At 40.9% G+C, this 26,959-nt stretch overlaps 2 protein-coding genes across 2 annotated transcripts; one reads left to right on the top strand and one right to left on the bottom strand.

The window, feature by feature from the left end:
- Positions 1-541: 541 nt before the first annotated feature.
- Positions 542-8,253, bottom strand: foxo4 (forkhead box O4). The gene is made up of 4 exons (XM_084549808.1): positions 7,449-8,253; positions 6,318-6,919; positions 4,031-5,587; positions 542-3,687 (listed from the first exon to the last, which is right to left on the bottom strand). Exons 2-3 carry the CDS (start codon positions 6,756-6,758, stop codon positions 4,061-4,063), a joined length of 1,968 nt encoding a protein of 655 aa, XP_084405934.1. The 5' UTR covers positions 6,759-6,919; positions 7,449-8,253; the 3' UTR covers positions 542-3,687; positions 4,031-4,060.
- Positions 8,254-12,866: 4,613 nt separating this feature from the next.
- Positions 12,867-22,904, top strand: ubl3b (ubiquitin-like 3b). Its single transcript, XM_084549341.1, has 6 exons — positions 12,867-12,996; positions 13,588-13,698; positions 17,732-17,840; positions 18,196-18,282; positions 21,166-21,243; positions 21,422-22,904. Exons 2-6 carry the CDS (start codon positions 13,672-13,674, stop codon positions 21,472-21,474), a joined length of 354 nt encoding a protein of 117 aa, XP_084405467.1. The 5' UTR covers positions 12,867-12,996; positions 13,588-13,671; the 3' UTR covers positions 21,475-22,904.
- Positions 22,905-26,959: the final 4,055 nt, after the last annotated feature.

The raw sequence follows: 26,959 nt of genomic DNA, 5'->3' as shown, positions 1-26,959 counted from the left end.
GTAAATTACAATCTTATCTGCTGAAGTAGACTGGGAAATGTAACTGAAAGCGTCACAATACCGTACAAAATAAAAAGATGAACTGAGAAAACTCACCCGACTAGAGTTCATTGGATGCAATAGTGAAAACTAATGTATTCTAATAGTCCTGCACTAAGATTTAGTGACCCAGTCCCTTCCTCTTTTCTAAATATGTCATCATAACATAACATCTCAGCCATCTTATCATTACTGTTATAATATTCAGTTTACTCTGAAACAGTGTTAGAGAGGTCATTCGACTGGATGATCATTTTGGACGTTTGTGGTGCTGTTAAACTGGATTGAACTAAACACAAAAATCATTCTATTATTTAGCACTGCCCACTGACGACAAGGGGCTAGTCACAATAATAGAAACATGTAGACCGGTACAACACAATGCGATTCAATAGAACTACAAACCACAGCCTCCAGAATGAAAACACAGTTGAATCATCAGCTCTTTCAGTTATTTTAAACAAGTATTCAATACCATCACCTTCATGAAACTAAAACTTAGTGCATGCCTTGTGTCTTTGACTACTGTGTTCATTTACCAAGAACTTTCTGGACACCAGCAGCCTCTAGTGGCAGACCTGCAGCACTACACAGAGTTGACAGTGAGACGAAGTGGGTTAAACAGTTTATTGAATTGATTTCCGTTGTTCAGAACTGTCCGTCTTCTCTGGCTGACTTTACATTGTGTAAAGAAAGAAAAAGACTGAAGGAAGGGGGATCAGAAAGAGAGAAAAACTATCAACATTATAAAAAAGAAAATCTTAATTGGCTTATGCACAATTTGTCGTTATTACCCTTTCCCTGTGGGTAAAAACGGAGCAACCTTTGCCAAATACTAAAATACTGTATCAAATGGGGCGATTTTAAAAAATTCAAAACATACAGGGACTAACTGCTACTTTAATAAAATAATATGTAAATAGTTGTTGTTACATAAAGGGGGAGATACAAGCAGGCAGCAGTAAACTAGAGACATTAACGCCTGGTGCAGCTGCAGATAAACCAGCAGCTGCTCCTGTACTTGCTACAGACTATCAGCTGTTAAGAAAAATATTGGGCTTGACTTTCTAAAATAAGTACTTATGATTGGATATAATAGTAAAATCATGCATGTTTAAACAAGCTGGTCTTTAGTTTCCAGATTTAAGTGACCAGGTTGGGATTGGAGGGTTAATTATCATAATATAAAAACATAAAGGGGGGAAGGGATTGTTGATTGTGTGCTAACTTCTACCATAACACCAAATTAATATCCTTGTGCCGTACACAGAAATATCAAAGGCCCTGATATGCAACTACTGCATCATGGCGTCCTCCGGGATACATCACAGATGACATCTAGCACCATTTTTTTTTTTTAAAACAGAAAAAACCTTTGTGAAAAGAAGAGAGTGCTTTATACAAATGAGAGGCTAACATATTCACACAGCTACAGTGAAATGAGTTTAAACTGCAGGGATGTTACGTCTGAAGACAAATTTAAATACACAAAAATTGTAAAAGAGGAAGATGACAAAATAAAAGTTACAGAGTAACATCATGCTATAGTGTTTTAAATATTGGCAGTCAAAAACAAAACAACAAGGGGTAGGCTAGTACTGATACACATGGCTGGACAGCTAGAACAAATTGATCTAAAAGAAATAAAGGGAAGTTAAATTTGAGATCAACTCTTTTTAAGTCTCCAGAAAAAACAAAACAAAGTGTTGGTTTCCAGTCTGCCGTAAAAAAGAAATTGTGCAAAATAAACTTTTTTTTTTTTTTTTGCTCTCATCTGATTACGTCTGTGCAGAACCGTTTTCCTGTCGTTGTTTTTGTCCTCCGAAAGACCCTGAGAGGTAACGGTTGTCTCGTCTTGAGATGAGAATTCTGCGAACATTTCTTTCATTTTCAACGCAGATTTAAAAAAAAAAAACTAAAAACTTGGATTCAAAGAAAAGGAGGCAGACGCCTGGTGGGAATTTAAGATTAAAACGGTCAAGTATCTGCCTCACGTCGCAGGGCGTCTCTTGCAAAGCTTATGTACACACCGAGGATACTGTGTCAGGCCCAAGCGCTCCCTAAATGCCATGCAAATATTAGTGTTCCTTTGGTTATGTAAAAAAATCTACATGCATCTCATCCTTTACAAAAATAAAAGTATAGAAAATTACCGTTAAAAATGATCTGAGAATGCTTCTTCCAATGTAAAAAAAACCCTTGTCATTAGTAATATACTCATATGTATTAATATCTGATTTATTATCTCCACCTAAATTGTATATTAAAACTATAATCAAATATATTCTTTTTTTTTTGTATTTCTCACACACAAATTATTTAATTTCTTTAGTACTGAAAAGATTACAGTGTGAGAGGATATTCTGACTTGAAGCACCCAAATCCCCTCCAATAATATCAGGAAACAACGTTAAATAGCCTTCAAGATTCAGATTCTTTTTTTTCCTTCAAGATTTCATTTAGCTCTCCTGATAAGTCTGCATAGCATGCCGTCGTGTGCAACGTGTACATCACATGGTTCTTTTACAGGATTATAAACTCTCTCTTGTTGAAATGGTAAAACCCAATGTAATGTGTGTATTTAGTTCGAGTTCCCTGTGTCGCAGGAAACCTAAGTGCTTAGAAAATGCACAGGCTCGAGGAAAGGAAAGTTTTTTGTTTTGTTTTGTTTGTTTTTTTTAAATCAGGTGGACCTTTAGACAGTGGAGGCATACTGCTCTCTATAACAATGTAATACTTGGCTGACCAATCATTCATTTACCCTTGAATGCCCCGTGTGTAAATTCACAAATCACATTTCTTCATTTCTGTTAGTTCAACTGCACATCAGGGATTTACAAAATAAAAACACCCTCTAAGTGACACCTACCCTAACACGCTTGATCAAAAAAAAAATGCCAAACTGCAAATACATACCCTCCTAACTGTCGAGTCATTTTTTTTTCTGCTGAGTGATAATCGTACATTTAGTCCGGGTGAAACGTGTTGAGTCAAACATCTTATGCCTCCAGTCGTCCAAGTATTTATCTTCCACCTGTTCAGCGTTCTTTACAGACTCCCCTCTCTCTCTGTCTCTCTCACGGTGCATCAGAGTAAGCGCACCTGATTCGGATGAGCATTCATGCTGTGCAAGTGTCAGCGCAAAAAAACTGGCCATTTCTCAAAAAACAAAAAAAAAAAAAAACAACACACAGTCCATGGAGTTTTCAACACCAACACCATCTACATCCAAAGGTACCGTATCCACCCTAAAGCTATTCTGGTGTAAAGTAACTGAAGTACTGACTCCCAGCGGAGGGGAGTGCATGATTTGTCTTTTCACTCTAAAAACATCATGTCACGCATCTTGAAAAATCATCAGTTTGGATTAAAGAGAAAAAAAACAGAAGGCCAGCAGCCAAATTTTTGCAAGTGTTATTTAGAAAAAAATAATGAATTGAGAAAACTTGTGCATAGTAGCCTGAATCTCCTCCCTGTCCTCTGCATGTCTTGGCACGTGACATGGGTGAGGTCTGGTTTTGCCGTTTAAAGTCCAAGAGAAACGTCGCATTAGAGAAAAAAAAAAAAAGTGTCCTCAGCCAGCAGGGAGGAGGGGACACACCGGATGTTCTGTCAGGTTGTGAGGTTATCTTGACTGGACATCAGTTCCTGCAAGAAAAGACGATAAGAAGGTCACTTGTGTTGTTTTGTTGACTGGCTCATAAATCCACATTATGCAAGTTAGAGGTTAACATGACATATGAAATGGCAACAAGATAGTCAATTTAAAGTGATATAAAACAGATAAAAGAGGCAAATTCAATTTATTTAACCCTTCTATTATGTTTGTTTCTCAGGAACAGCAACAATGTTCCTGAGATCATTTATTGACTTCCAAACATAAATCTCTCACTTGATTTTTTTTTTATCACGACAAAAGACCAAATATTCAGTTTCCAGCTTAATGAAGGATTATACATCAAAGAATTTGTTCTGGAGAACCTGAGTGTACCTGGCTAATGTCGCGTGGTCAGCTGAAGAATTAGCTGGGCACCCAGTTGTGAGCGGAGCCCTGTGTGGTGGCTGGGCCCGGGTAGCCTTGGCCTCCAGGCAGTATGGGGTCAAAGTTGAAGTCAATGCCGTCTCCGTCCATGAGGTCACTGTTGATTATGTAGTCCACATCACAATCCAGGTTCTCTGTGAACATGTCTATGTCCAAGTCAGTGGGCAGTCGGTCCTGACCGGTGGGGAAGCAGGGCGGAGCTCCGAACTGATTCATCCCCTGCAGGTTCACACTTGGATTGGCTGAAGCGATGGGGCCTCCGTGATGAGAGCCCACGCCTGACACCGTGCTGTGCTGGGCTTTGAGAGCAGAGAGCTGTGACGGGTCCTGAGACATACCTGAGAGGATCATCCCCAACCCCATCTGAGAGTGATGCTGGTGCTGCTGCTGCTGCTGCTGCTGCTGGTGTTGGTGAAGATGATGTTGCTGCTGCTGCTGCTGCTGCTGCTGCTGCTGCATCTGAGCCTGCAGCGTGATGGGGGCCATGGCGTTCGGCTCCAGCACTTTACCCAACAACAGCTGGTTGGGTTTAGATCTCACACCCACCACAGATGAACCCAAACCCATCAGACCCACGCCTCCAGGATTGGGCATGATGGGATCCACTTGGGTCATCAAGACATCGCTTGGAGGAGGGGAGTCAGAGGTGAGAAGCGCCTCCAGGCTCGAAGGTACGTGGGTGCCGTAATGGCCGCTCCCACGAGAGCCAGAGCTGGACATGGGGTTGAAGAGGGAGTTGCTGAAGGTCGAAGGCTCTTTGCTGCTGGGGACGCACTGAGAGACGGAGGCCTGGGTCCCGCTGTGGGTGGAGGCCTGCGGGAGGCTGGATGATTGCAGCTGATGGAAGGAGGGAAAGCTGGGGCCTCGAGGCAGCAGAGTGGAGGCTGAGGGCAGCGGAGTGGGTGGTGCTGGTGGGGCTGTGCTGGGACTTGCCCCTCCCTGCTGCCCAGTCATCAAGGTGAGGCCGTCAATCAGGTCCAGCTCCTCCATGAGGGTCTCTGTGAGGGTGGGGGTCAAGCTGCTGGAAGTATATCTCCCCAGCAGACTGTCCTCAGGCAGGTTATCGTCGTCCTCCTGACCAGGAGCGATTGGGGAAAGGCGTCCGCTCAGGGTGCTGGCGTTAGAGCTTGTGCGTGGGCGAAATGTGGTCCACATGTCAGAGTCTTCCAGACTGCCACGGGACGAGGGGCTGCCACTGTTCCATTTAGGAAACTGTTGAGACGAGTTCGGGCTGTCCGCGCCCCCTGAACCTGTGCTGCCGTCACCCTGCAGCACGCTGCCAGCACCTCCCAGCCCGGCTGCTCCCGCCTGCTTCTTGGTCTGCTTGGCCCTCATCCGGCTCTTCAGAAGTTTGCTGCTGTTGTCCATGGAGGCGGCCCGGCGCCGAGGGGCTTTCCCCGTCTTCCCTCCCTCAGGATTGAGCATCCACCAAGAGCTCTTTCCTGTCGATTCATTGTGTACCCTCAAGAACTTGTTGTGGAGTGATAAATTGTGGCGAATTGAATTCTGATAAAGGGAAGAAAATTAGAAAGAATTACGTTTGGCAAGTCAAGAGTTACTTTCCTTACATTTTAGGATTAACCGCCTTTAAATTGGGATTAGGATTAACCACTGTTAAAATTATCCTTCCAAGACTGAAGCACAAATACACCTAGAGAAAAAATATACTAAAGGAAACTTTTATTTTGATCAAATCATGGCCCAATGTTGAGTCATCTAGATGAACCTACGAGTCGAGTCCCATTACCCCCAAGAGGCCACGGGATAAACAAGATATACCGATATACCGTATATGTACGTCTTTCTGACATACTAGTCAATTTTACGTCTACATTTCTGGATTATGCAAACTTGAAAAAGAGATTAGAAACTTAAAATGAACCAAAGGTGGTTATTATTTCTTCCTTCGGAAAGACTGGGAACCTGTGGTCTGGACTAACAGTCGAGTACAAGAGTACTTATTAGGTCAGATTTATCCCAAGTCAGGTCAGACCATTCAGCAAAAGGAAAAAATCCACATAAAGACAAAACAAAACACAATTAAAAGTGCTGCTTGTATGAATGAAAGTCAGTGGTTTGTTTCAAGTAACCCAAACAGAAACTTAACTAAATAAATACAATGGTACACTTTGTATTTAATACGTTTATACTGACAGGTGTTTTCACATTCTGTCTATATTTCCCCACTCATAGAATAGGACAGACCAGTGGATCTGCGTTTGCAGTTTTAACTCACCTTCCAGCCAGCTGAGCTGTTGCTGTCTCCTTTGTCTCTGAAGTAAGGCACAGTTTTCACCATCCACTCGTAGATCTGAGCCAGGGTCAGTCTCTTCTCAGGTGAGTTCTCGATGGCCTGGCTGATCAGATCCGCGTAGCTCTGGTTCCCCCACGCGTTGCGCCGGGAAGATCCTTTGCGGGGCGTCGCGCCGGCTCCGCCCACGCTCGCCACGACTCCGCCCTCCGCAGCCGCCGCCGCTTTCTCGGACTCGGATGTGATTTGCTGCGGCTCGGGCTTGTCCTCGTCGGCGGGCGGGGTCCCAGCGGCGGACTCGGTGCCGTCCGCGACCTCCGGTTTGACAGCCGAGATGTCGGGTCTCGGCAGCGGCCACGTGCAGGAGCGAGGTCTGCTCTGCGGCTCGAAGTCCGGGTCAATCGGGGGCACCGATGACTCCTCCATGGCGGTCCTCTGAACTTCCACTCAACTACAAGCAGTTACTAAAACATCCACCTTTAAAGTTTAAAGGTAACTCTGGGCCGACGACGGAGTCAAAACAACAACAATATGCTTCTCCCGGTGCGGGGGTGTCAACTGAGGGGCCTAGAAAGAGACGTAATAATCTGGACACACCAACAGCCTCGGTTAATCCTCAGATTGGAGATTAGGGAACCCAAATAATCTCCTTAATAGTAACTATCATAAACCTTCCGATTTATAGAGAATGAAGGAGGGCTGGGACCTCGGGCCCTTTGTTTGAATGAAATAAAAACAAAAGAGTGGCAATGAGCACCACAACATCTGGCTCTACAGATGTTTGGGCTCACCTGGAAATGAATCACAAAGTCTTGAGATACAAAACAATGCCATTGCTCTTAATAAAACCCCAATTTAAATATTTTGTAAAGGTTGTAAATCTGTTTTTTTTTTGTTTTTTTAAAAAAGAATTATCTCGATGTACAAGTGTTTTACAGTAAAACTGTGAAGACTGAGCAAGGATTAGCTCCAGTCCGTCTGCACTTGTAAACAACGTGGTGTCTGAGCTAAGACAAATAAAAGACTCAAACCTTCATTTTACAGAAAACAAACAGAAGAAAAAAAAACAAGAAAAAACAAAACAAAAAACACAATGACCCACAAACAACCACTAACCGGTTAATCAGAGTAAATGTGTCCGGTTTGTCCAACAACTGCTCCAAAGTGTCTTCGGCCTGTTACGTTGAAGCCGCTTTAATTAAACGTCCAAACAGGTCTCCAGCTAAGAAAGGTTTAAGATTTACGGTTTAATAGTTTTTATAAAAGAGGGACGATGGTAGAAATGTAGTAAGAGAAGTCCGTGCCTCAGGTCTGCACGATCCGCCACATTGCGTCCAGGCGCATGTCACCATCTGCCATGTTTCTCCACACTCCTGCCGCGGCACACGATGCACGAAGAAGCCGTTACAAAAAACCCTCGACCGAGGCCCGGAGCTCCGCCGATCTTCGCCCCGCAGTCTCGGTAAGCGAAGCTTGCAGCGTCTTCTCTGTGTTGGGTTGAAGCTGGGGCGCCCGGAGGTCTGTCGGCACCCACTCGCCGCACTTTGAAAACAGCACGATAGCCACCGTAACGCTAGCTGCGTTAAGCTCCTGCTACTCCAGAGTTTACAATCCGTGGAAAAGTCCGTGAAAAGCCGCCGATAACTTCCTCCAAGTGACCGCTTCTGACCGGCGACGACTTTTGTGAAAGTTCTTGTCGTCGTGGCTGTCCCAATATTCACTCCTTCACTATCTTTTCGATTTGTTTTGTTTTGTTTTGACTCGAGGCGAAGACTCCCTTCTGACGTCTGTTTACCACTGTCAGGCAACGCGCTCTGCGCCTGCGCGGAACAGAACTCTGGGAAACTGAGTCATTCGTGTGACAGCACAGGCGTAAACAGCAGCTCCTCGAGGCAACATGTAGGTTACCTGTTATGATGCATTATGTAACAGCACTTGGAAGTTTGCCAAGTGGGCTCAGTCCATGCAAGGTGTTAACTGTAATTAGAGAGGCGAGACTGTCCATAGACTACAAAACAACAAAACAACTGGTTTTAAATATAATCGTAATATTTCATGTGGGATTTTTGTGCTGTCTTTATGTGTTAGATTTACATTAGGGTGCTAAAAGGAAAAGGAAAGAGCTAGTGCAAAAAACAGTGAGCACAATATGAGCAAAAACTACGACTAGCCACAAGACCCATAAATAATTCAGGACCTCCTTGGTTGATATTATACCTTGAGGTTGCAAATACCTATTACAATTTGAATATGTGTGACTATTTGCCAACATATTAGGTACACTAGTAAAAATGAATGCATTCTGATATAAAGGTCCTGAACAAAATCATCCTTCATGACTGTTATGATAGTCAGTTCAGTTGAAACAGTGACAGAAAGGTGGTTATTCAACTGTAAGGTAACTTTTGAGGATGTAGTTTGAAATGTGTCTGTACAACACAGTGCAGTTCAACATTACCACAAACCACAGTCTCGAAAATGAAAGCACAGTTCAACCAACAGCTCTCTCGGTTATTTTTAACAAATCACTTCTGTAGTTATGAACTGGAAAGTGAGTGTATCTTTATAGATATAGACAGAAAATGCAAGCACTGAGCAAAAGGGACATGTCATCAGATGCTCTGTGTGCAACTTACTCATATTTACTTGGCCTTGGGTCATTAAGATAGTTGTAATCTATGTTTTCTCCACTCTCCACATTTTAGAATATAACAATGGAAATCTGCTCTTGTATTTGAGAACGACGTGCCTGACCAAATAATTCACAACTTTTATGGGCTTTCAACTGCATCTCATAGTTCAAGGCATCAACAAGCCAGTTCCATTTATTGATCTATTATATTTGGTTTAATATCTGTTGAATGGACATTTGGTTTGTGTGTTGAAGTCTGACAGCAGTCACATTTACATTTAAGATGTGACTTAGTGTGCACTAGTGTCATTAAGCCATTAGTTAGACATCAACATTTTCTTCTCACTTGAAAAGCTGGCTATGGATATGCAATCTAAAAGACAAATGTGTTAATGTAATCTATATCCTTTAAGAAATTGTTCAGTTCTGCTGAGGAGCTAAACATATAAGAGCTTTTTGGTTTGTGGTTGTTATCTCTTAACTTGACATGTTTCATTTTACTTGGCTAACTTTTCTTTCTATAATTTAGATCTGATATATTTAGATTTAATCTCAGGATATATATAATAACACAGTTTGATTAGAGACAGTGTTAATTTGAAAATGAAAACACATGCAGCACCATCGTTGACTGATGTTAGGCAGGATACTATGTTTGCTTTGTCCCAGCACAATCTGTGCTTTAACCTAGACTTAGCCTTTTATGTGGTAATCTTCTTTTATTTGTGAAGCTTCCTGGTTATTGTGGTGAAAAGTAACTCACCCCACCCATACTGCACTTCATCTCCATCTTTAATGCTTGTCTTTAAACCCTGCACTGGCTCTCATTAACTGAGTCATGACTGAGAAGAGGCTGGTGAGAGGTTTCCTGTGTAAAATGCTTCAGTGGCTCCAGGTGTCTGATAGCCAGGTGCAGACCCAGTTTCTCTGTGCTCTGCTATGACTAACCTAATTGCACATGCCGTGGAATCAACATAAGGGACTAGAGAGACCATGTGCTGTCTGCAGGTAGACCCACCACAGTGCTGTGTTTTCTCATACTGTAAGTTCATTATTTTTTTCTGTATTGTACCCACTTTCCACCAAAAATGGATCAGCGTGAGCAATAGTGAGTGATCTGGGCCTTCACCACTTGCTGCCTTCTTAGATGAAAATGAGAGGCTCAGTTTGAAAAAGCAAACACTGACATCTGTTTTAATTCAGCCTGAACACACAAGGCAACACACAAGGCTGAGGGGTTGTTAAATCAATTGTAATTTAGCTGTTTAAATTGACCTGAGGCTTTAATGATGATGCCTGAACATCCACACCTTTCTGTTTTAATCACTTGGTTCTCTGCCACAATGATTATTGCACAGGCCTCAAATTTGATAATCTGGTTTAGCAGGAAGTTTCACAGTTTATTAAAAGCTAAGTTTGTGGCTGTTTTGTCTGAACCTTGTACCGATGCCATTCATGTGAGTTCCACTGATACATCTTTTTGTATCTGGAGCGGCAAAGTAGAGGTTCGCACATCTGGATGGCGGCAGCTTCAGTACATCCATAAGTGTGGCTGTTCAGACATGTCAAAAAAATTTGCCCCAGAGCAATCAACCACATTTTTTTTAATGATAAGAGGTGTTTTAGTGAATACTTCTACTGGGCCAGCTGTCCCAACACACCATGACCAATTGAGAGTAATTTTTGCGACTCATGATACAAACATATCTGACGTGTCTCTTGGTAAACTAGTGAAGTGTAACAAATAATATTGATATTTTATTCTGCAACTACAAAATGCCAGTGAAAATCTGACAACTATGATGTATCTCACTGAAGTTTCAGGTGAGTTTTCATTGTAAAAAGGTGGACATGAAAAATATCATATCACAAGTTCTTTTTGATGTCTCTGGCCAAAATGCATACGCAAGGAATTTTTTTGTAAAACACAGTTCGTCACAGACACTGTTTTCAGTTGAGATTAACACTTTCCTGCCTTGAGACCTGGATAACTGTGTTTCTGAGCATTTTGTGACCACAGGAATGATGTGGTAGACGTAGCAGCCAGTAGACCTGCAGATAACAGAGACCACCAGCGTTTCTTCCTTAAATGTCAACATGGAGTCACTAGGTTTTATTTGGGTCCCAGATTCTGCAAGGTTTGTGACTGTAGCCTGTGGAGAAAGCCTAGTAGTCACTAAATGATTTAATACTTGCTTTTGGGTGTTGCTGTACAAGTAGCAAAAAGACCTGGGGAAAAAAAAAAAAACTGAAGTAGACGGTAAATCTGCTTAATGTTGTGACATTTTATGGTTTGATATTGTTAACTGTATATTAATGAATAAGTTGCAATTCCCCACTGAGTAATGATTTTAACTTTGGCAGAACAGTAATACTTGTGTGTCTTACTCTTGGCCTTATTTAAAAAAAAACACACACCTGTCTTATTTGCCATTGAATAATTGAACACTCTTGGTGGGTGGTTCAGTTAAGGAAAAGCCAGACACAGTCACACACATCAGTTACATCTGGGTGAGAATCACATCAGCAAACCCACTCTGAAGATGTACACTCATTTGCCAGTTCATTATGCACACTGGTGAAAACTAATGCATTCTACTATAACAGTCCTGCACTAAATCTTATCTTCATGAAGGTTATGGTATTCAGCATTTGTTAAAAATAACTGAGAGAGCTGTTGATTCACCTGTGGCTGTAGTTTGTAGTACTATGGAATTGTTGTACGTGGTACGGACACAAACAAAATAAAGACACAATTGTTTTGAAACCTGCAAATAGTAAAGACAGTTTAAACTAAAGATGGCGGTTCATCAGCAAGAAAAACACCAAGTGAGTGGACGAACTATGGGTCATACTTTAGATATTGACTTCAAACCACAAATGTATTTAAAAAGGCAATGTTGGCTGCCACTTGTTTCCTATAATAAAAGGCTTGGTTACCCATCAAAACTGCCCCAGGTGATAATGACAATGGTTGGTGTATGTATTAAATAAATTGCTGTATTTCTTATATTTAAATTGGACTCTGACTTGTTCCCTGTACTCGTATTGTCATTGATTATCCTTTTTCATCTGCAGTTGCAGAGCTGCGTTTGAATGAAGTAATGTCTCCTTTTGCTGCTTTTTTTTTTTTTTTTTTTTGACTGACCATTTTTGCTGCCCTCAGGAGAAGAAATGTGGAGCCATAAGACAAAGTAAATTTTCAACATTCACAACTGGTTCCTCAGTTGACTTTCTGTGTTTACTCTCATCTAAAGCTTTGTTTGCCAATATGTTTTACAAGCATGCCTTATGTGGAATAAGTTAAACATAGTCGACATAAATAATTAATCATAAGAAAGATTCTATAATGTGAAAATACAAATCTTGCTACGTTGTGGATCCTAAACATTAAACTTTTACTAAACAATCTTTGGGGTTTTCTCAGTTGTCATGGTGATGATCTTCATGGCAACTGAGCAACCACGTGATATGTTCCCGACAAAAGCTAATACATTGAAGCCCTCAAAGTCGAGAATAAACCTTAATCTTTTGCCCTGGGACTACTTAGGTCTGTTTAACAGACGTTTTGGACGTGGTCCCATCTTTGTGTCACTATTATAATGCAAAGCATTATATCTTTTGAGAAATTCCTGTTAAATGTAGCGCCATGTAGGTCTGCTTGCTCAACAGGCGTCTAAATTGTCGAGAAATATATTAATTGACAAGGTCGTAGGCACGGCTGACACTTAAAGCGGTGCCACAATGAGAAGAACTGTCCCAGAAATGTTTTTTTTTTTTTTTTTTTTTTGCGGAGATAATGTCACAAGATTTGCCTTCTTCGACCAAGACTTCAACTCCCAGAGGTCTTTGCGGCCGCCTGTGTGTTTACAACCAGCTGACATCCGGTGTCTTCCCGTCCATTAGCCTTCGATACCCAGAGTCAACCATAACGATACCCATCTGCACTCGATAATTTCCTCATGAAAATCGATCCCTGCTGATTCGTCAACTCAACTGCATGCAAAATCCCATCGTGTTCATCAGATGCAGGTGAGGTCGACGCGACAAAAAATCGCCGTTGCATATTTAGTTAGCCAGCTAGCCAGCGACATCGAAATTGGCTAAGAAAACACAGGAGCTGATGCTAAAGATAGCACAACCCTGTTCCTTTCGCAGGACTCTTTTTCGACATTGTATCAGAGCGAAATTCGGCGTTAATTGGTGTGCTCGGGTGAGATGCATATTTCAGCTGCTCAACGGCGTCAAAAATATAATTGCCTCATCAAGCCAATTAGCTGCGATGACTGAATTTAGGTGAATAAGAATCGTTAGCCCGCTAGCTCAGTGTTGGGCTAACTGCTGGAATCTGACTTAGCCACTTAGCTCATCGCTGTCGTTGCCAGACAACCTAAATTTGCTATTGAAATTGGCTAAATCGCGATGGAACAAGTTGGTTTGCTCACTGCAAATGTGCTTTTATGTAACTAATTGATCGTGTACAGGTGTGACGCTGTGTTGATATTGTTATGATGTTAGCTGTGGCTTTAGTGACATGCTAGCTCTGTGGATAATAGTCTGCTATGCAGCTATGGTGCCAGGCTGTGGGAACCAGCCTCACAGTGTTGCTGTTGTCTCTGTCAGGGCTCTGGCCCCGTCTCCAGCAGCTGAAGCACACCAGTCCTGTCCACTCTGCTCCACGTCCACGGACTTCCTCCTCGCTGAGCCATGACCACCCAGAGGGATCTTGATATGGTGAGTAACATCCTCCTTTAGTTGTTAAACAAGAGCAACATAAAGCTAAAATGATCATTTCTGTTGTCCAGTGGCATGTGTTCTCTCTGCATGTAGTTGACAGTTATGTTTGATCAGCATGGGGCTAGAGATGTAACATAAATGGTTCCCCTAAGTTAAAATAATTGAGGTGTTTGGGTTGTAGGAGTGGGGGTTGGTTATGGATTAGCCAACGTCCACAAACACTTAGCTGGGATAGTGACTGCTGTTCCTGTGAACGCCATCTGTCTAATCTCAGTTCAAACGTTGCCCTACTTTCCTTTGAAGGTTTTGATGCCAATTGATTGTATCCCCCCCACCACCACCACCACCACTACTACTACAGGAATGAACAACACTTATTTAGACCCATGTCAAAAAGCATTGTTTTTATCTTGTTTAATTAGACATTCAGCTGTTTTAAGGATAATGTAATGCCAGGAACACAATATTATAAGGAATGTTGTGCAATCATTTTAATAATCAATGATGGGTGCATCACTTCATCTGCCTCTCTTCTTACCCTGATGCCCCCATCACTCTGGAACAGGGTAAATCTGGACTCATCAGACCACATGACCTTCTTCCATTGCTCCAGAGTCCAATCTTTATGCTCCCTAGCAAATTGGAGAACTTTCTTTCCAGTTAGCCTCACTGGTGTGTGGTTTTCTTAAGGCTACACAGATGTTCAGTCCCAGTTCCTTGAGTTCCCTTCTCATTGTACATGTAGAAATGCTCTTACTTTCACTATTAAATATAGTCCTGAGTTCTAATGTTGTTTTCCATATGATTTCACCAAACATTTTTCAGTTTTGTCTGACCGCATTTCTTCCTTGAAGACAATGGTTCCCCACTATCCTTCCAGTTTTTAATAATGCGTTGGACAGTTCTTAACCCAATTTTAGTAGTTTCTACAATCTCCTTAGATGTTTTCTCTGCTTGATCTCAAACAGACTAACATCTTTTCCACGACCACAGGATGTGTCTTTCGACATGGTTGTTTAAGAAATGAGAAGCTACTCATTGCATCAGTTGGGGTTAAATGACTTGTTTCCAGCTGGAAGATAATCACCCATGCAGTAATTATCCAATAGGAGGCTCGTACCCATTTGCGTAGTTAAATCCAGGTGGTGACTTTTTTTTTTTTTTTGCCAGGCAGTGTAATTTGTGTTTTGGTTTGTTGGGGAGACAAAACAAGACATTTGAAAAGATTACCTTGAGCTTTTTTCATTTTTATTCTTTTATTATTTCATGTCAGTCATGAACCAAACAGTCACTTGATTAAAAAAAGATATGAGAAAAGATATCTATCTGCCACCATTGAACACAAGCACAGTACTATTTACAGCACACATTGTTCTCAGCAGAACATTGTTTTAAATTCTATGTAAACAAAAACCATGTCCAACATTTTATCTAGGAAACCTACATCAGGTAAAAACCCACAGCAAGGCAGAGTGGGATTTAAGGGATCGTCTATCTTGGCATCTACCCCCAGGCATTCACTTGTGGTTGACTATGTTTTTAGGAAGCTTGACCAGAATCAGAAACGGATAAGCCTTTGGTAGTCATGTTAACCTTTCAAACATTACTCACAACAGCATTTGATAGATTTAGTATCTTTATTTTGATTGGAGAACCTCAAGGACGGGTTTGATGCAGGATGTTGCCATGGGTACCGCGGCAGATTTGACTGTTTTTATTTTGTTGGGGATGAAAGGAATGAGGACAAAGCTTGTCAATGATGACATGGGTATGTAACCCCACATTGAGGTTATTCAGTTCATATGAGGGGGAGGGGAGGCCCGAGGACCACCAAAGGGGGGATTGTATTTGTAAACAGATCAGAGAGTGGGGTTGTCCCTCCCTGACGTCACACCTCGTGGTTAAGTCTCTTTGTTCTCTCCTTTGTGATTTGTGAACCAAGGAAAGTTAATTTTCCACCTTTTTAAGAAGGGCAAATGTCAGGGAAAAGTACTCCCATCTGTCAGTTCTCACTCCAGAGTTCAGCACAAAGATTTAGTTGATGGGGATGTTTGAGTAGCAGCGTGATTGATTTAAGATAATGGATTAATATGGGCCAGAAAAAAATGGATAACTTAAAGACCAGAGTGGATCAATAATTTAGGGCCATGCAATTCTGACCATGAGCTAACTGAACACACAGAATAAAATAGATGGACAAAGGGAATACATGGTTATGATTATGGCTGTTTTGAGGAGGAGCATACATGGAGAGATTGTAAATATTAAAAATATCACAAGTAGTTTTCAGTTACTTTAAATAACGTGTGTGACAGCAGGCAATGAAACATATTTATCCAAAAGAACTCCACTCATTTAAATCACATTTTTTGATTAATATATAATTATATTTATAACGAGGGGAAAATTTGGTGGTTAGCCATGACTGCAATCATATAGTCCATAAACCTTGTGGTATAGTGTGTGTATATATAAATAAATCCATTTTGGCACGCTGGCTCAGCCCAACATTGACTTTTTAAATACACTCACTTGCCAATTCATTAGGTTCACTACTGAAAACAAATACTTTCAAATGTAACAGTCCTGCACTAAATCTTATCTTCATGAAGGTTACGGTATTTAGCGTTAGTTTAAAATAACTGCAACAGCTGTTGATTCAACTGTGTTTTCATCTTAATGGCTGTGGTTTGTAGTGCTACTGAACTGTATTTTCTTATACTGACACGTTTCTATTATTTTGACAACCTTATTTTTGTCAGAAGGCTCATCATACAGTTGAATTCTTATTAACACTTATCTAACATAAACTGAACATTATAACAGTCATGAAAGGTGATTTAGTGCAGCGCTGTTATATTAGAATGCATTTGTTTTCACTAGTGTACCTAATTGGTGGTTTGGAGTGGATTTCCTGGAGTGTGACCCATAGACATCGTCTTATTTGGTGTCATCTCTGATAATCTCAAGTTTAAACTGTCCGTACTAATTGCATGTCTCACTTTGTTTGGAGGTCGGGTGGTGAATTTGGCCGATCAAGACCTCTCCATTGTTTGGTCCAAAAAATTGTTTTGTTTTCACGATCAGGATCAATTCTTTGCCTTTTTAGTTATTAAATACAAAACAAAAATCACAATAAAATGAAATTTAACTTGTGTAAAATAAGACGAAACAGCATGTAAGTTCATCATTCTGTATCTATCATTTTTTACCTTTTTAATACAATCCTACAGTCGGAAAAACAAAACAAAGCGACACATAAATATACATGGTAATTAAACTAAATCTGACTGTTATGCCATATGAACGTGTTTTATTTGTATGTTTTGCTGTAAATAAACATTTTAAAATGTATTAACAGTTTGTAGTATTTCAAAATCTTGTAGTATCTTGACCTTATTGTAATATTTCAGCTTTATAGGCATGTTGGACAAGAAGTCCAGTCTTTATTGGTTCTAACAGATTGGCTTGTGTAGTTGCCTGGAGGACACAAAATTCAGAGGAAGCCCTGCTGTTAGAGACCCTCCCCACACACACACACACACACACACACACACACACACACACACACACACACACACACACACACACACACACAGTCCCCCTTGGGGCTATGCGCTAGCCATGTAAATTTAATAACATGGCCCAGGGCTGTCTGGGACACCTGGGGTTATCGCATTAGGCCGACAGCCCGGAGCGGAGCGGCAGCACCCTGGAACTAAAGGGCCAGTGTTCTCCCCCTCAGCCCCACCCTTATCTGTTGTTGTCTCTAGCATCAGAGGCTCACTTCAGTGTAAGCCCTCGGTGAATGAAGTCGCCCAGTCAAAGGGTGGAGATCTGGTGTGGATAAATCTAATTAGACTGGAATGCCTGTCTCTTCACAGCCCTCTGAAGGTCACCCCATGTCTGAGGAGGTTAGAGGAAGTGGATGGATTTCACCGCGACTAATTAGGAAGAATTTTAAAGGAAGTTTGTGTTGGCTGGTACGTCATTTCTATGTACAGTTATTTAGATGTTTTTGTCGTTTTAGGTGCACCTCCGCCTCATCCTGGTCAGTGGCAAAACGCAAGACTTCACTTTCTCCCCGAACGACTCGGCCACAGACATCGCCAAACATGTGTTTGACAACTGGCCTGCAGGTACATTATATATGATTCAGTTTACTGTATTTTTCACTTTACATACTCAAAATACTCCGTAATTCATCAGAGTCCGTCTTTACGGATGGGACTCCAAAGGTGTACTGCTACATGAAGTAATCAAAACCTTTTGTTTGTTTATTCAAATTGTAAATGAACAACAGTGATATAGATATGCGCTTATACCATTACCAGTGTACATATATCTAAGCAATCTGTATCAGTGTGTGAATAAAATACAACAGGCTCATATTTATTTGAATTTTAAACATCTGTGTATGGATATCAGTTTCTGAAATCCATTATCGGTTGTAAGTAGTAGTAAGTCATACATTTATTTTTTGTGTGTTTTCAGGATGGGAGGAGGAGCAGGTGAGCAGTCCGAGTATACTGCGCCTCATCTTTCAGGGACGCTTCCTTCATGGCAACGTTACCCTGGGAGGTAAGACACCTCCACATAGACCTTACAGGTTGTTTCATGTACTTATTAGGACATGATATGAGACTGAAAGATCAAAACATTTCTGTTAAGTGAAAGCATTTTAAGGCAGATTAGAGTCAACACATAGTGACTTTTATTTTACTTCAGCCCGTTGAGACAGTTAAACACATCCTGAAAGAAAAACTAATTCTCACACAAGTCTCATGAAGTTCTGTTCACTGATGTCAATGTAAATCAGTCAGAAAATGTCAACACTCAATAATAATAATGTAATTATAATTATAGTATTACAAGTGGGTGTTTGTCCCAGGTTTGTTGGGTGTGTTTCATTCAATCTAACTGAGATAAACAGCCACAGGTACAACTACAGGATTTACAGGTGATATTATCAATAAATGACCAAGAATAAAATAATAATAATAATTAATTTCATCCACAACAACACGGACTGTCGTTACAAAGCTTCACATATGTCGGGTCTGATAAAATGGACAAATCTGGTGCCGCAGTAAGAGTCTTCCTGTAATCAAGCGGTTTAAGCGTAGTAGCAGTTGAGTCAAAACAAAGCAGTGGAGGCAGCAAATGAAAACAGTAGAACATCCGATTTAATTATTTTAATCTCCCTAATCTGTTAACCTTGTGGACTTTCCAACCTGTACCTTGCATGAGATTTACTCTCAGACGGACTGGTTCGGTGTTAAGTGAGAAGCTGCAGTAAGAGGGTATTTCATCTGGTGTTCTTGAAATAAGGTGGGACAGGAAGTAGTGTAGAGTCCAGTTGTAAACAAACTGAAGGAGATAGCAAAATGTGGTTGTCATTAGCCTCTGCTACTGTCCTCACAATCCTAGTCGGCGCCCCTTTTCATCCAGAGTGTCCAATGATTATTCCTCCAGATGGTTATTAAACCAGAACAATATTTTTAGAATAATACTTTGGTCTCATAGTCTGTCACCTCTCACATACTATCTGTGAATATACCATCATCCAAGTCAGGGAATAAATAAAAACAGGTACCTGGACTTTGTATAGATGAGTGGTGACATGTCTTCAAGAAACATCAAACATGTCCAGCTACTTTTATTTTAGGCCATGTTCAAACCTGGTTTTAAGCTACAAGGACAAGTGATAATGGTCTGGACAAATTGTGTGTTGATACTGCTAAAAGAATGTGGTCACAGTCGACTCTAACCTCCAGATGTGCTCTAAGACAGTGGCCCCCAACCTTTTTTGCGCCACGGACCGGTTTAATGTCAGACAGTATTTTCACGGACCGGAAGGTGTAGCAGATAAAAACAAAATAAAATGATAAGACCGGCATAAAAACTGTAGTATTTTCTCTATAAAATAATAATAATAATAAACGTAAATCCACTGTGTATTCATGTGCAACTTTATTAGCAGCGTCCTCATAACGTCACACCAACAACCGAACATGACATGAGTAGCGTCTCTGCCCCAACGCTCTCTGGTCGCTATGGTAACGTTAAAACATGTCTTCAAAATAAGACACACCACAAAAACTAAAAGTGCATGAAAATACTAGCTACTCACAATAGCACTGAATCAGTGGGAGCCCTGCGCTTGTTTTGCTGCAACAAGACGGTCCCATCTTGGGGTAATGGGAAACAATGAAACCCGAAGTGTGTTGCTTATGACCAGTCTGCTTCGTAATTTTGTTTTGGTTGCTGTCACTGCAGAAAACCCTGCTTCACACACACAAGATGTCGGAAATGGCAACAGCGTTTTCAATGCTGTTGTGGCGATCTCGGGGTATTTTGCCATGACTTTAATCCAGAACACCGGCAGAGCTGTTGTCTCGAACATACGTTTAAGACCCCCGTCATTTGCGATCTCGGGACGTATCACGTGATGGTCTCGAGGCCTTGACATGCGTCAAGAGTGAGTCATAAACGGATGTAATGGAGAGAATCCGGTCATTTTTCAAAATAAAACATCATTCAGACACAGATAATAGATCAAACGGAAATAATGGAAGTTATTTATTATTTCTGTGCGGCCCGGGGGTTGGGGATCACTGCTCTAAGGGATCTGATCTCGAATGCGTCCCCAGTTCATCTCAGGTGTGTACACATCTGTGCTGTAAGCCGGTCACTTGTGATCAGGTCACTCGGTAATCATGTTAATGCCAGGTCTGAGCAGTGTCTTAGACTCTCTCACACTGACTGGACATTCCCCTTCAGAGAGAGAGAAGGGTTGAAGGAGTTGTCTCTGAGTCTGAATAGTTATTGCTTGATTGGCTCACTTTTATGTATAGATGGAGAAAGTGACTTTATTACAGTAAAATAAATTGGAGCAATTACATTTATCTGGTGAAAAGTTAATAAATGTGCCAAGTCTCTCAAAGCTGATTTCCTTATTATGGAAAATCTTTGGGTTTAAGTATTTTCTTGTCAGTAACATCTGAATTGTTGCCGTAGCAGAAGCCACAATAAGATTTTTGTTGCTGCTCTAGACAGTTTTTTTTTATGTAGACTAGTGAAAATTAACTAATTCTAATATAACAGTCCTGTGCTAAATCATGACTGTATTATGTCGAAACGCCGTCAGAAAGATCGTGGTTGAACTGTATGATCATTTTGGATGATTGTAGTTTGTGGTACTGTTAAACTGGATTGAATTAAAAGCAAACGTTTGTGTTATTTAGCCCACCGACTAAAATGAGGTTGTCAAAATAATGTGTCAGTACAGTATTCAGAATAGTTGAATCAGAAGCTCTGTTGTTTTAAATAAAGGCTGAATATTATGACGTTTACAAAGCTATATTAGAAAGCATTCATTTTGTCTTGTGTACCTAATAAACTGGCAAGTGAGTTTAGGTTGAATAATAATAATCATCATAATGTGTATTTTCATGTTTGAAGCTCTAAAGCTGCCACCGGGCCGGACGACCGTCATGCACCTGGTCGCCAGAGAGACTCTTCCAGAGCCCAACTCTCATGGTGAGGAGCTTTTCTTTGTTTGCAGTGTGAATGTCGCGTTCGTTCTCACGACTCACTCGTCTGAGTAAAATAGAAAAGCGAGTATCTTTGTCGTACTTCATGCGTGGGGACCTTTCTACTTCCTGCCGCTAACCTCTGCTTGTTTTTGTCTCACGTCTCTGCTGTCCTTTCTTTGTAGGTCAAAGGAACAGAGAAAAAACCACAGAGAGCAACTGCTGCCTCCTCTTGTAAAGAAAAGACTCCCCCTCCTTCCCCTACCCCAACCTCACACACACACAAACATAACACACATATTAAACATGCATTCGCTCTCTCTCCGTTCTCTCCCGCCTGTCGTCCCGTCAGCTGCGGATCTGGAATAAATCGCAGGAAGTCCGTTTGGGGCCATCGCTCGCTTCGGTTGAACTTTTGTCCAATCTGAAGCTTTTTTTTTTTTTTGTGCCAATATGTGTTCACTTCTCTGCCCCTGAACCTTTACTCTGTCAGCCTAGTCGTAGTTAGACCACGACTTTGAACAATACCTGCGCTCCGTGTGCGGATCCCTTCGCCTCTGGAGACGTTTTTTTAGAGCTGTCATATGTAGTGATGAAGACCCAGGAACTCTTCGCTCTTCATGGACACAGAAGTGCTATAAAGGATGTGTGGGGCTTTAACCCTTCCCTACTAGTCACGTGGATGTTTCCCTAGGTCTTACTGAATGGTGTTAACCCTCTCATTGCACTTAACCAGTTTAATTCTGAAGTGTTTATTGTGTTTCACCTCCCCTTCCTCATGGCTTTTTTTGTTTTTGGGTCAGATGAACTGACCTTAATATTCCCTACGTGGTAGAAAACGTGCCATCCTCCTCATAGACTATCTCTGCCTCACTGACTGAACCGTTTGGTCTGGACCGATTACCTGCATCTGCTTGTTCCTGGCAGTGGACCAATGGAAAACTTTTATCAGGGAGAGTTAAACACCTGAGGGTCCACAAGAAAAACAGGAGCGGCAAGAAAAAGATGTAGTCGGGAGAATCGGCGGATCGCCATCAGGTGTTTGCCTGGTGGAGACTTTATTGATTAGACTGTCGACACGGCGGGCCAGTTCAACGCAGATGGAAGAAGAGTTTGAAATGGGAGGCGTCGGCGTGAGACCCTCCTCTAGCGGACACTGAAAACGAGGCAGAGGGAGAGATCCTCCCGTTGGATGAAGAGTTAAAAAGGAAAGTTTTGGTGGTGTTTCACCTCCTTTTTCATTTGGATGCTGTCGTTACTTCTCATTTGCCTTTTATCGTGGAATTCAGTAATATCATTAATATTGAAATTTAAATATATCGATTTTTATCTTGTGTATAGGTATGTGTTGAATTTTAGTGTGGGTGCGTTTGTGTGCGAGTGAGGGTGTGTGATGCACGTGGCATACTGAATGAGGACTAGTTGAGGGCATGTGGTCTTAAAAAAAAATTAAGGTGGTGCACTGGGAGTGTTGATGGTCTGTGGTTTCATCAGAAACAGTCGGAAACCTTTTGATTCCTTCCATCGAGTGTCCTTCGGTTTGTGTTTTTGTCAATCAGTGTCACTGCTATGAAGTTTAGCTCAGTATGAATAAATGTAAAAACTAAAATGCAATGTGGTCTACATAAAAGCTTGTATTATAAATTAATAAATCTTTACATAAGGCAACTTCTCTTGATTCAGATTTACTGTTTCTCCAACAAACATTCAGCATCATTCATTATTGATAAAGCTTTTGATTAATTTGATATCATATTTTAGTGTTATTTAATCCATGATTTGCAAGCTAACACGAAAGATTTAACTGCAAATTCAAGAAGATGGAACATTTAACTTAATTATTTATTAATATCTTTATCAGAGTAATTTCTCTTGTCAGTTTAATAATTGATAAATTCACTTAATGTTTCAGGTCCAGCTGGTCCCAGCTCCATGGTGCCTTCTGATTTAACTTAAGCACCTTCATATATAATAACATAATATATAAGAATATATTCTACTATATTGACAATCTGGAAATTATACCAATTTTTTGTTCTTTTCTTACTGCCATCTATAAGCTTATAGCCATTTCCTGTTGTGAGACAGTCGTACATCTACAGCTCACTGTTTCCAGTAGAAATATTCCTTCCAGAAAATGTTTTTTTTTTTTTTTTTTTTAAAGTTTTCACTTGCATCATTTAAGTCTGTTTGCAAGCAACATCGAAGTAACAAAAAGTAAAGCACATTTTCCACTATGTACACCATACGAATTTAAAACCTGATTAAACTTAAAATATATGACATTGGGACACAGCTAAAATAAACTAATGTTTTACAGCCTTGTGGTGGCCTTCATCAGTAGAAGGAGTTCATTCAGACGTGATGGGGGTGATTCATCTAAGAAATCACTAAAAGTGTGTGTTAAGTGCAATATTTGAAGTGTTCTATGTGGTTTTATGTGACCTCTAGGTGGCAGTGTTCCTCTGTGAGCCTGGTGACTGACGGGTGTCACGGTAAGATGGGGGAGTTTATAAAGTTGTTAAGAGTGTTTATGAAGGTGATTTTTCACTGGTGAATTTAAAAAGTAAATAGTTATTCAGTTTGACCAGAGTCTGATAGAAACATTTCACTTAAACAAACTGTATCTGTAGACAGTTTGTTAACACATGCTGTCATTGCCATCAAATGAGACTATCATTGTGTTGTTATAACTGGGTCATAACCTTGTGTTTTCAGCAGCTTTCTCCTCGTCTCCCTCAGAAATCTGCTGCTGATGTGTTTCTGCAAGAAGTCCAGGTTTCCAGTTGACACTGGCAGTGTACCTTAGGAAAAGTGCAGTCAACCCTCTTCTTTCTTACTGTACCTCCAAACCTGCTATTGTGTTGAACCGCCTGTTCATTTTACGTCTCCTCTCATTTTCCACTTATCTGAAGCTGTCTGGGGACAGAGTCTGAACAGGAGCCGACCACAGAGGTGATCAACAGCACTTAAACGAGAGCCCAGGGAGGAAATCTCTGCTCTTAACTCCGTCACATTCACGGCTGCCTCTGCAGGATGAATTGCTCTCTGTGGTCGGCGTGACTCAAAGCACGTGTGCAGCCAGTTTCTTGGGTGTACTGTGGTGGGCTGCAGTCCAACCACCACTCACTGCTGGTGGCTGGTCTGCACGCTTACCCCACTCCTGATATGGATGGCTTTACTCTGGCTGCGGCAGCTGAGTGTCCTGTCTGTCTGTGAGTATAAAAACACGCTGCTCAAGTTACTGTTGCACTTAAACTGTACACTAGTAAGAAACATCACAGTGAAAGGGCCAGTGAGGCCCAATGTGTAAGGCTCTGTTGAACATCATCTGAAGTGCTCAAAAGCTCCACAAGAGCTTCTGTTAATGGACTTCATGGTAAAACTTCTTTCATGATACACTGAGCAGCTCTCCTCCACTTTCTCCCCTCTTCTCTCTGTCTCCCTCTTCTTCCCACCATCCTTATCCTTAGTAATGGCTCTGGTGGCTTCAAGCTCTGCTTCCTGTAAAGTGTTCTGAGACTTGGAAACATATAAGTTGTCTTAAATAGTTAGAAGACCGCTACAACGCTCGTCTCTTTATCAGTTGCGTATGAAGCCAGAGCTGTTAGCAGTTAGCTTAGCTTAGCATAAAGACAGGAAGCATTCAGCCTTTCTCGCACCAACGACATTTAATTATCAGCTTTAGAGGAGGATTTTGTTTGGATGGATCAGTGAATAATATGTTTGATATATGGTTTGGTCTTTCTTTCTCTTTAAATGCACATGGAGACTGGATTAGATTCACAGAAAATAACCAAATGCCTGGATCAACAGGGGGTTGTGATATATGTGCTAAATTCTGTTCTCCAGAAAGTACTTCTCCAAATCCTTCTTTTCCCGTTGCACAGCTTTGGACCATTTTCTTATCTGCCAGTTTTTTCTCTTATGAAAACCAGCTGTGAACACACACACACAAAGGAAAGTACATACAGTAGACTGAAGGCTACTGATACAATATCAATTTAATAACCCTCTGATTTTTTCTCTCTGACCATTAATTTTGCCTCTGTTAAGCAATTCTTAAAATATTTTGAAATATTCCTTGTTGGTATAACTCTAGGCTTAAAGTCTGACAACACATTTTGTCAATTTAAAGAAGTATTAATGATATAAAGTATAAAAATAAACCAAAGAAACTGAAGTAAAACGACACAGGTGCCTAAAAAGACGTGCAAATCTTTTGTGTTGATCACAAAAAAACGATCGACTTGATGTTTTTGTGTCATGTGAGAGCTGTGTGGCATCATGTGTTCATTCCCTCGAGTGTATTTGTCCACACCAGAGGTCCTCTGATGGCATGAAATGAAAGAGTTCAGTAGGCCAGTGTGAAAACATACACACTCATGCAGGGGTGGAATTAACACAGCATGGTGTTAGCAAATGAGCAGCTTTCATGCTGACTCCAGAAGCTGCTGCTGTCTCTCTTCATTTCCAGGCCCTTGTTTCTTCTCCTAATTGGAAAACGACACTTGTTCTTATGGTAAATGAAGGGAAGCAGGAAAGCCGGGGGGATGTGGGACTTGACCAGGTGTGTGTAGAGGAGAGGGAAGGGTTGTAGCTTCAGCGTTTCCATGACCGAGCTGTAACAGAAGTGAGGGCGTGGTCTGTTAGCCGCTTTTCATTTGACCGTTTATTTTACCAGATGGTCCCCAGTCCCTTGTAACGTGCCACTGTAAAAGAGCTTTGACAACAATATCAGCTTTGTGCACCAGAGACGGAGAGGCAGAAAAAAACCTGCGGAGCTTATTCACAAGATGGAGACCTAATCTTTTCTCTGCTTTACTGTCGAGCAGGGAAAGGAAATGTTAAGCTTTCTGCTACAGAATTTACCATTTCTCGTTCACAAATAACCAAACCTCACAGATTTCCCATTTTTACTATGAAGGATTAATAATATAAAAACCTTACTACCACTGGAATATATTATTTCAGCCTCTGTGCTCTGGTAAACATTCCTCCAGTCCAGCTCAGAGTTCTGACTCTGACCTCTGTACATAGTGAATTCTTCGCACTGAACTCTGAACTGAGAGACATACATTGTCAAATCCTTAATCTTAATCCTAATAAACACTATTTTCACAGTGTCAGATTCTCGTTATATACTGTGTAAACAGAAGTAGAGTAGTTAGCTCATTGTGCTGTACATTATAAAATCACATCTCATGGCCCCTGGCTTGATACTGAGGTGCAGGAATATCACATTTTGATTGAAAAAATCTGATTAAAAATGATTCAGAATAATCCAGAAATCATGTTTGACCTGTTTAATCGTGATAAATTACCTTCTCTCACAAAAGTTTGCATTGATTATACCACACAAAGCAAACTATAGACAAAAAGTTGTAAATATTAGTGTGATTTTATATATACGACAAAGCAGAAAAACACCAGACACAAAAGTAAATTCAGACTTGTCTTTAATGCAGATTATTATCACATGTCAGTCGTAATATTATAACAGTAAGACACTGATGCACAGTAGAAATCAGAGAAGCAACACTCAGAATTTGTGCCACAAAAAAAGCCGATGATTACCATTAATTTTTAGAAAGTTAATTAACAGTCAATTAACCAAAACTGCAGCTGTACTTCCTGCTGAATCAAAAAACATCCATTCTCTTTACAGGTGTATTTCCAGCTTGTATCTCTCTACGTTAGCATGATCATACTGGAGCCAAAAG

Source organism: Chelon labrosus (genome assembly GCF_963514085.1).
Source record: "Chelon labrosus genome assembly, chromosome: 8".
Classification (NCBI taxonomy): Eukaryota; Metazoa; Chordata; class Actinopteri; order Mugiliformes; family Mugilidae; genus Chelon; species Chelon labrosus.
The sequence above is the reverse complement of the archived record's forward strand: the minus strand, read 5'-3'. Positions and strand labels throughout refer to the sequence as shown.

What these genes read in the sequence shown, in the direction of transcription:
- ubl3b (XM_084549341.1), top strand. Translation starts at nt 13,672, where the DNA reads ATGACCACCCAGAGGGATCTTGATATG. An exon ending in CCCAGAGGGATCTTGATATG is followed by an intron (nt 13,699 to 17,731) that starts GTGAGTAACATC and finishes TTGTCGTTTTAG; the next exon opens with GTGCACCTCCGCCTCATCCT. An exon ending in TCCAGAGCCCAACTCTCATG is followed by an intron (nt 21,244 to 21,421) that starts GTGAGGAGCTTT and finishes CTTTCTTTGTAG; the next exon opens with GTCAAAGGAACAGAGAAAAA.
- foxo4 (XM_084549808.1), bottom strand. Translation starts at nt 6,758, where the DNA reads ATGGAGGAGTCATCGGTGCCCCCGATTGACCCGGACTTCGAGCCGCAG. An exon ending in ACAGCTCAGCTGGCTGGAAG is followed by an intron (nt 5,588 to 6,317) that starts GTGAGTTAAAAC and finishes TCCCTTTATCAG; the next exon opens with AATTCAATTCGCCACAATTT.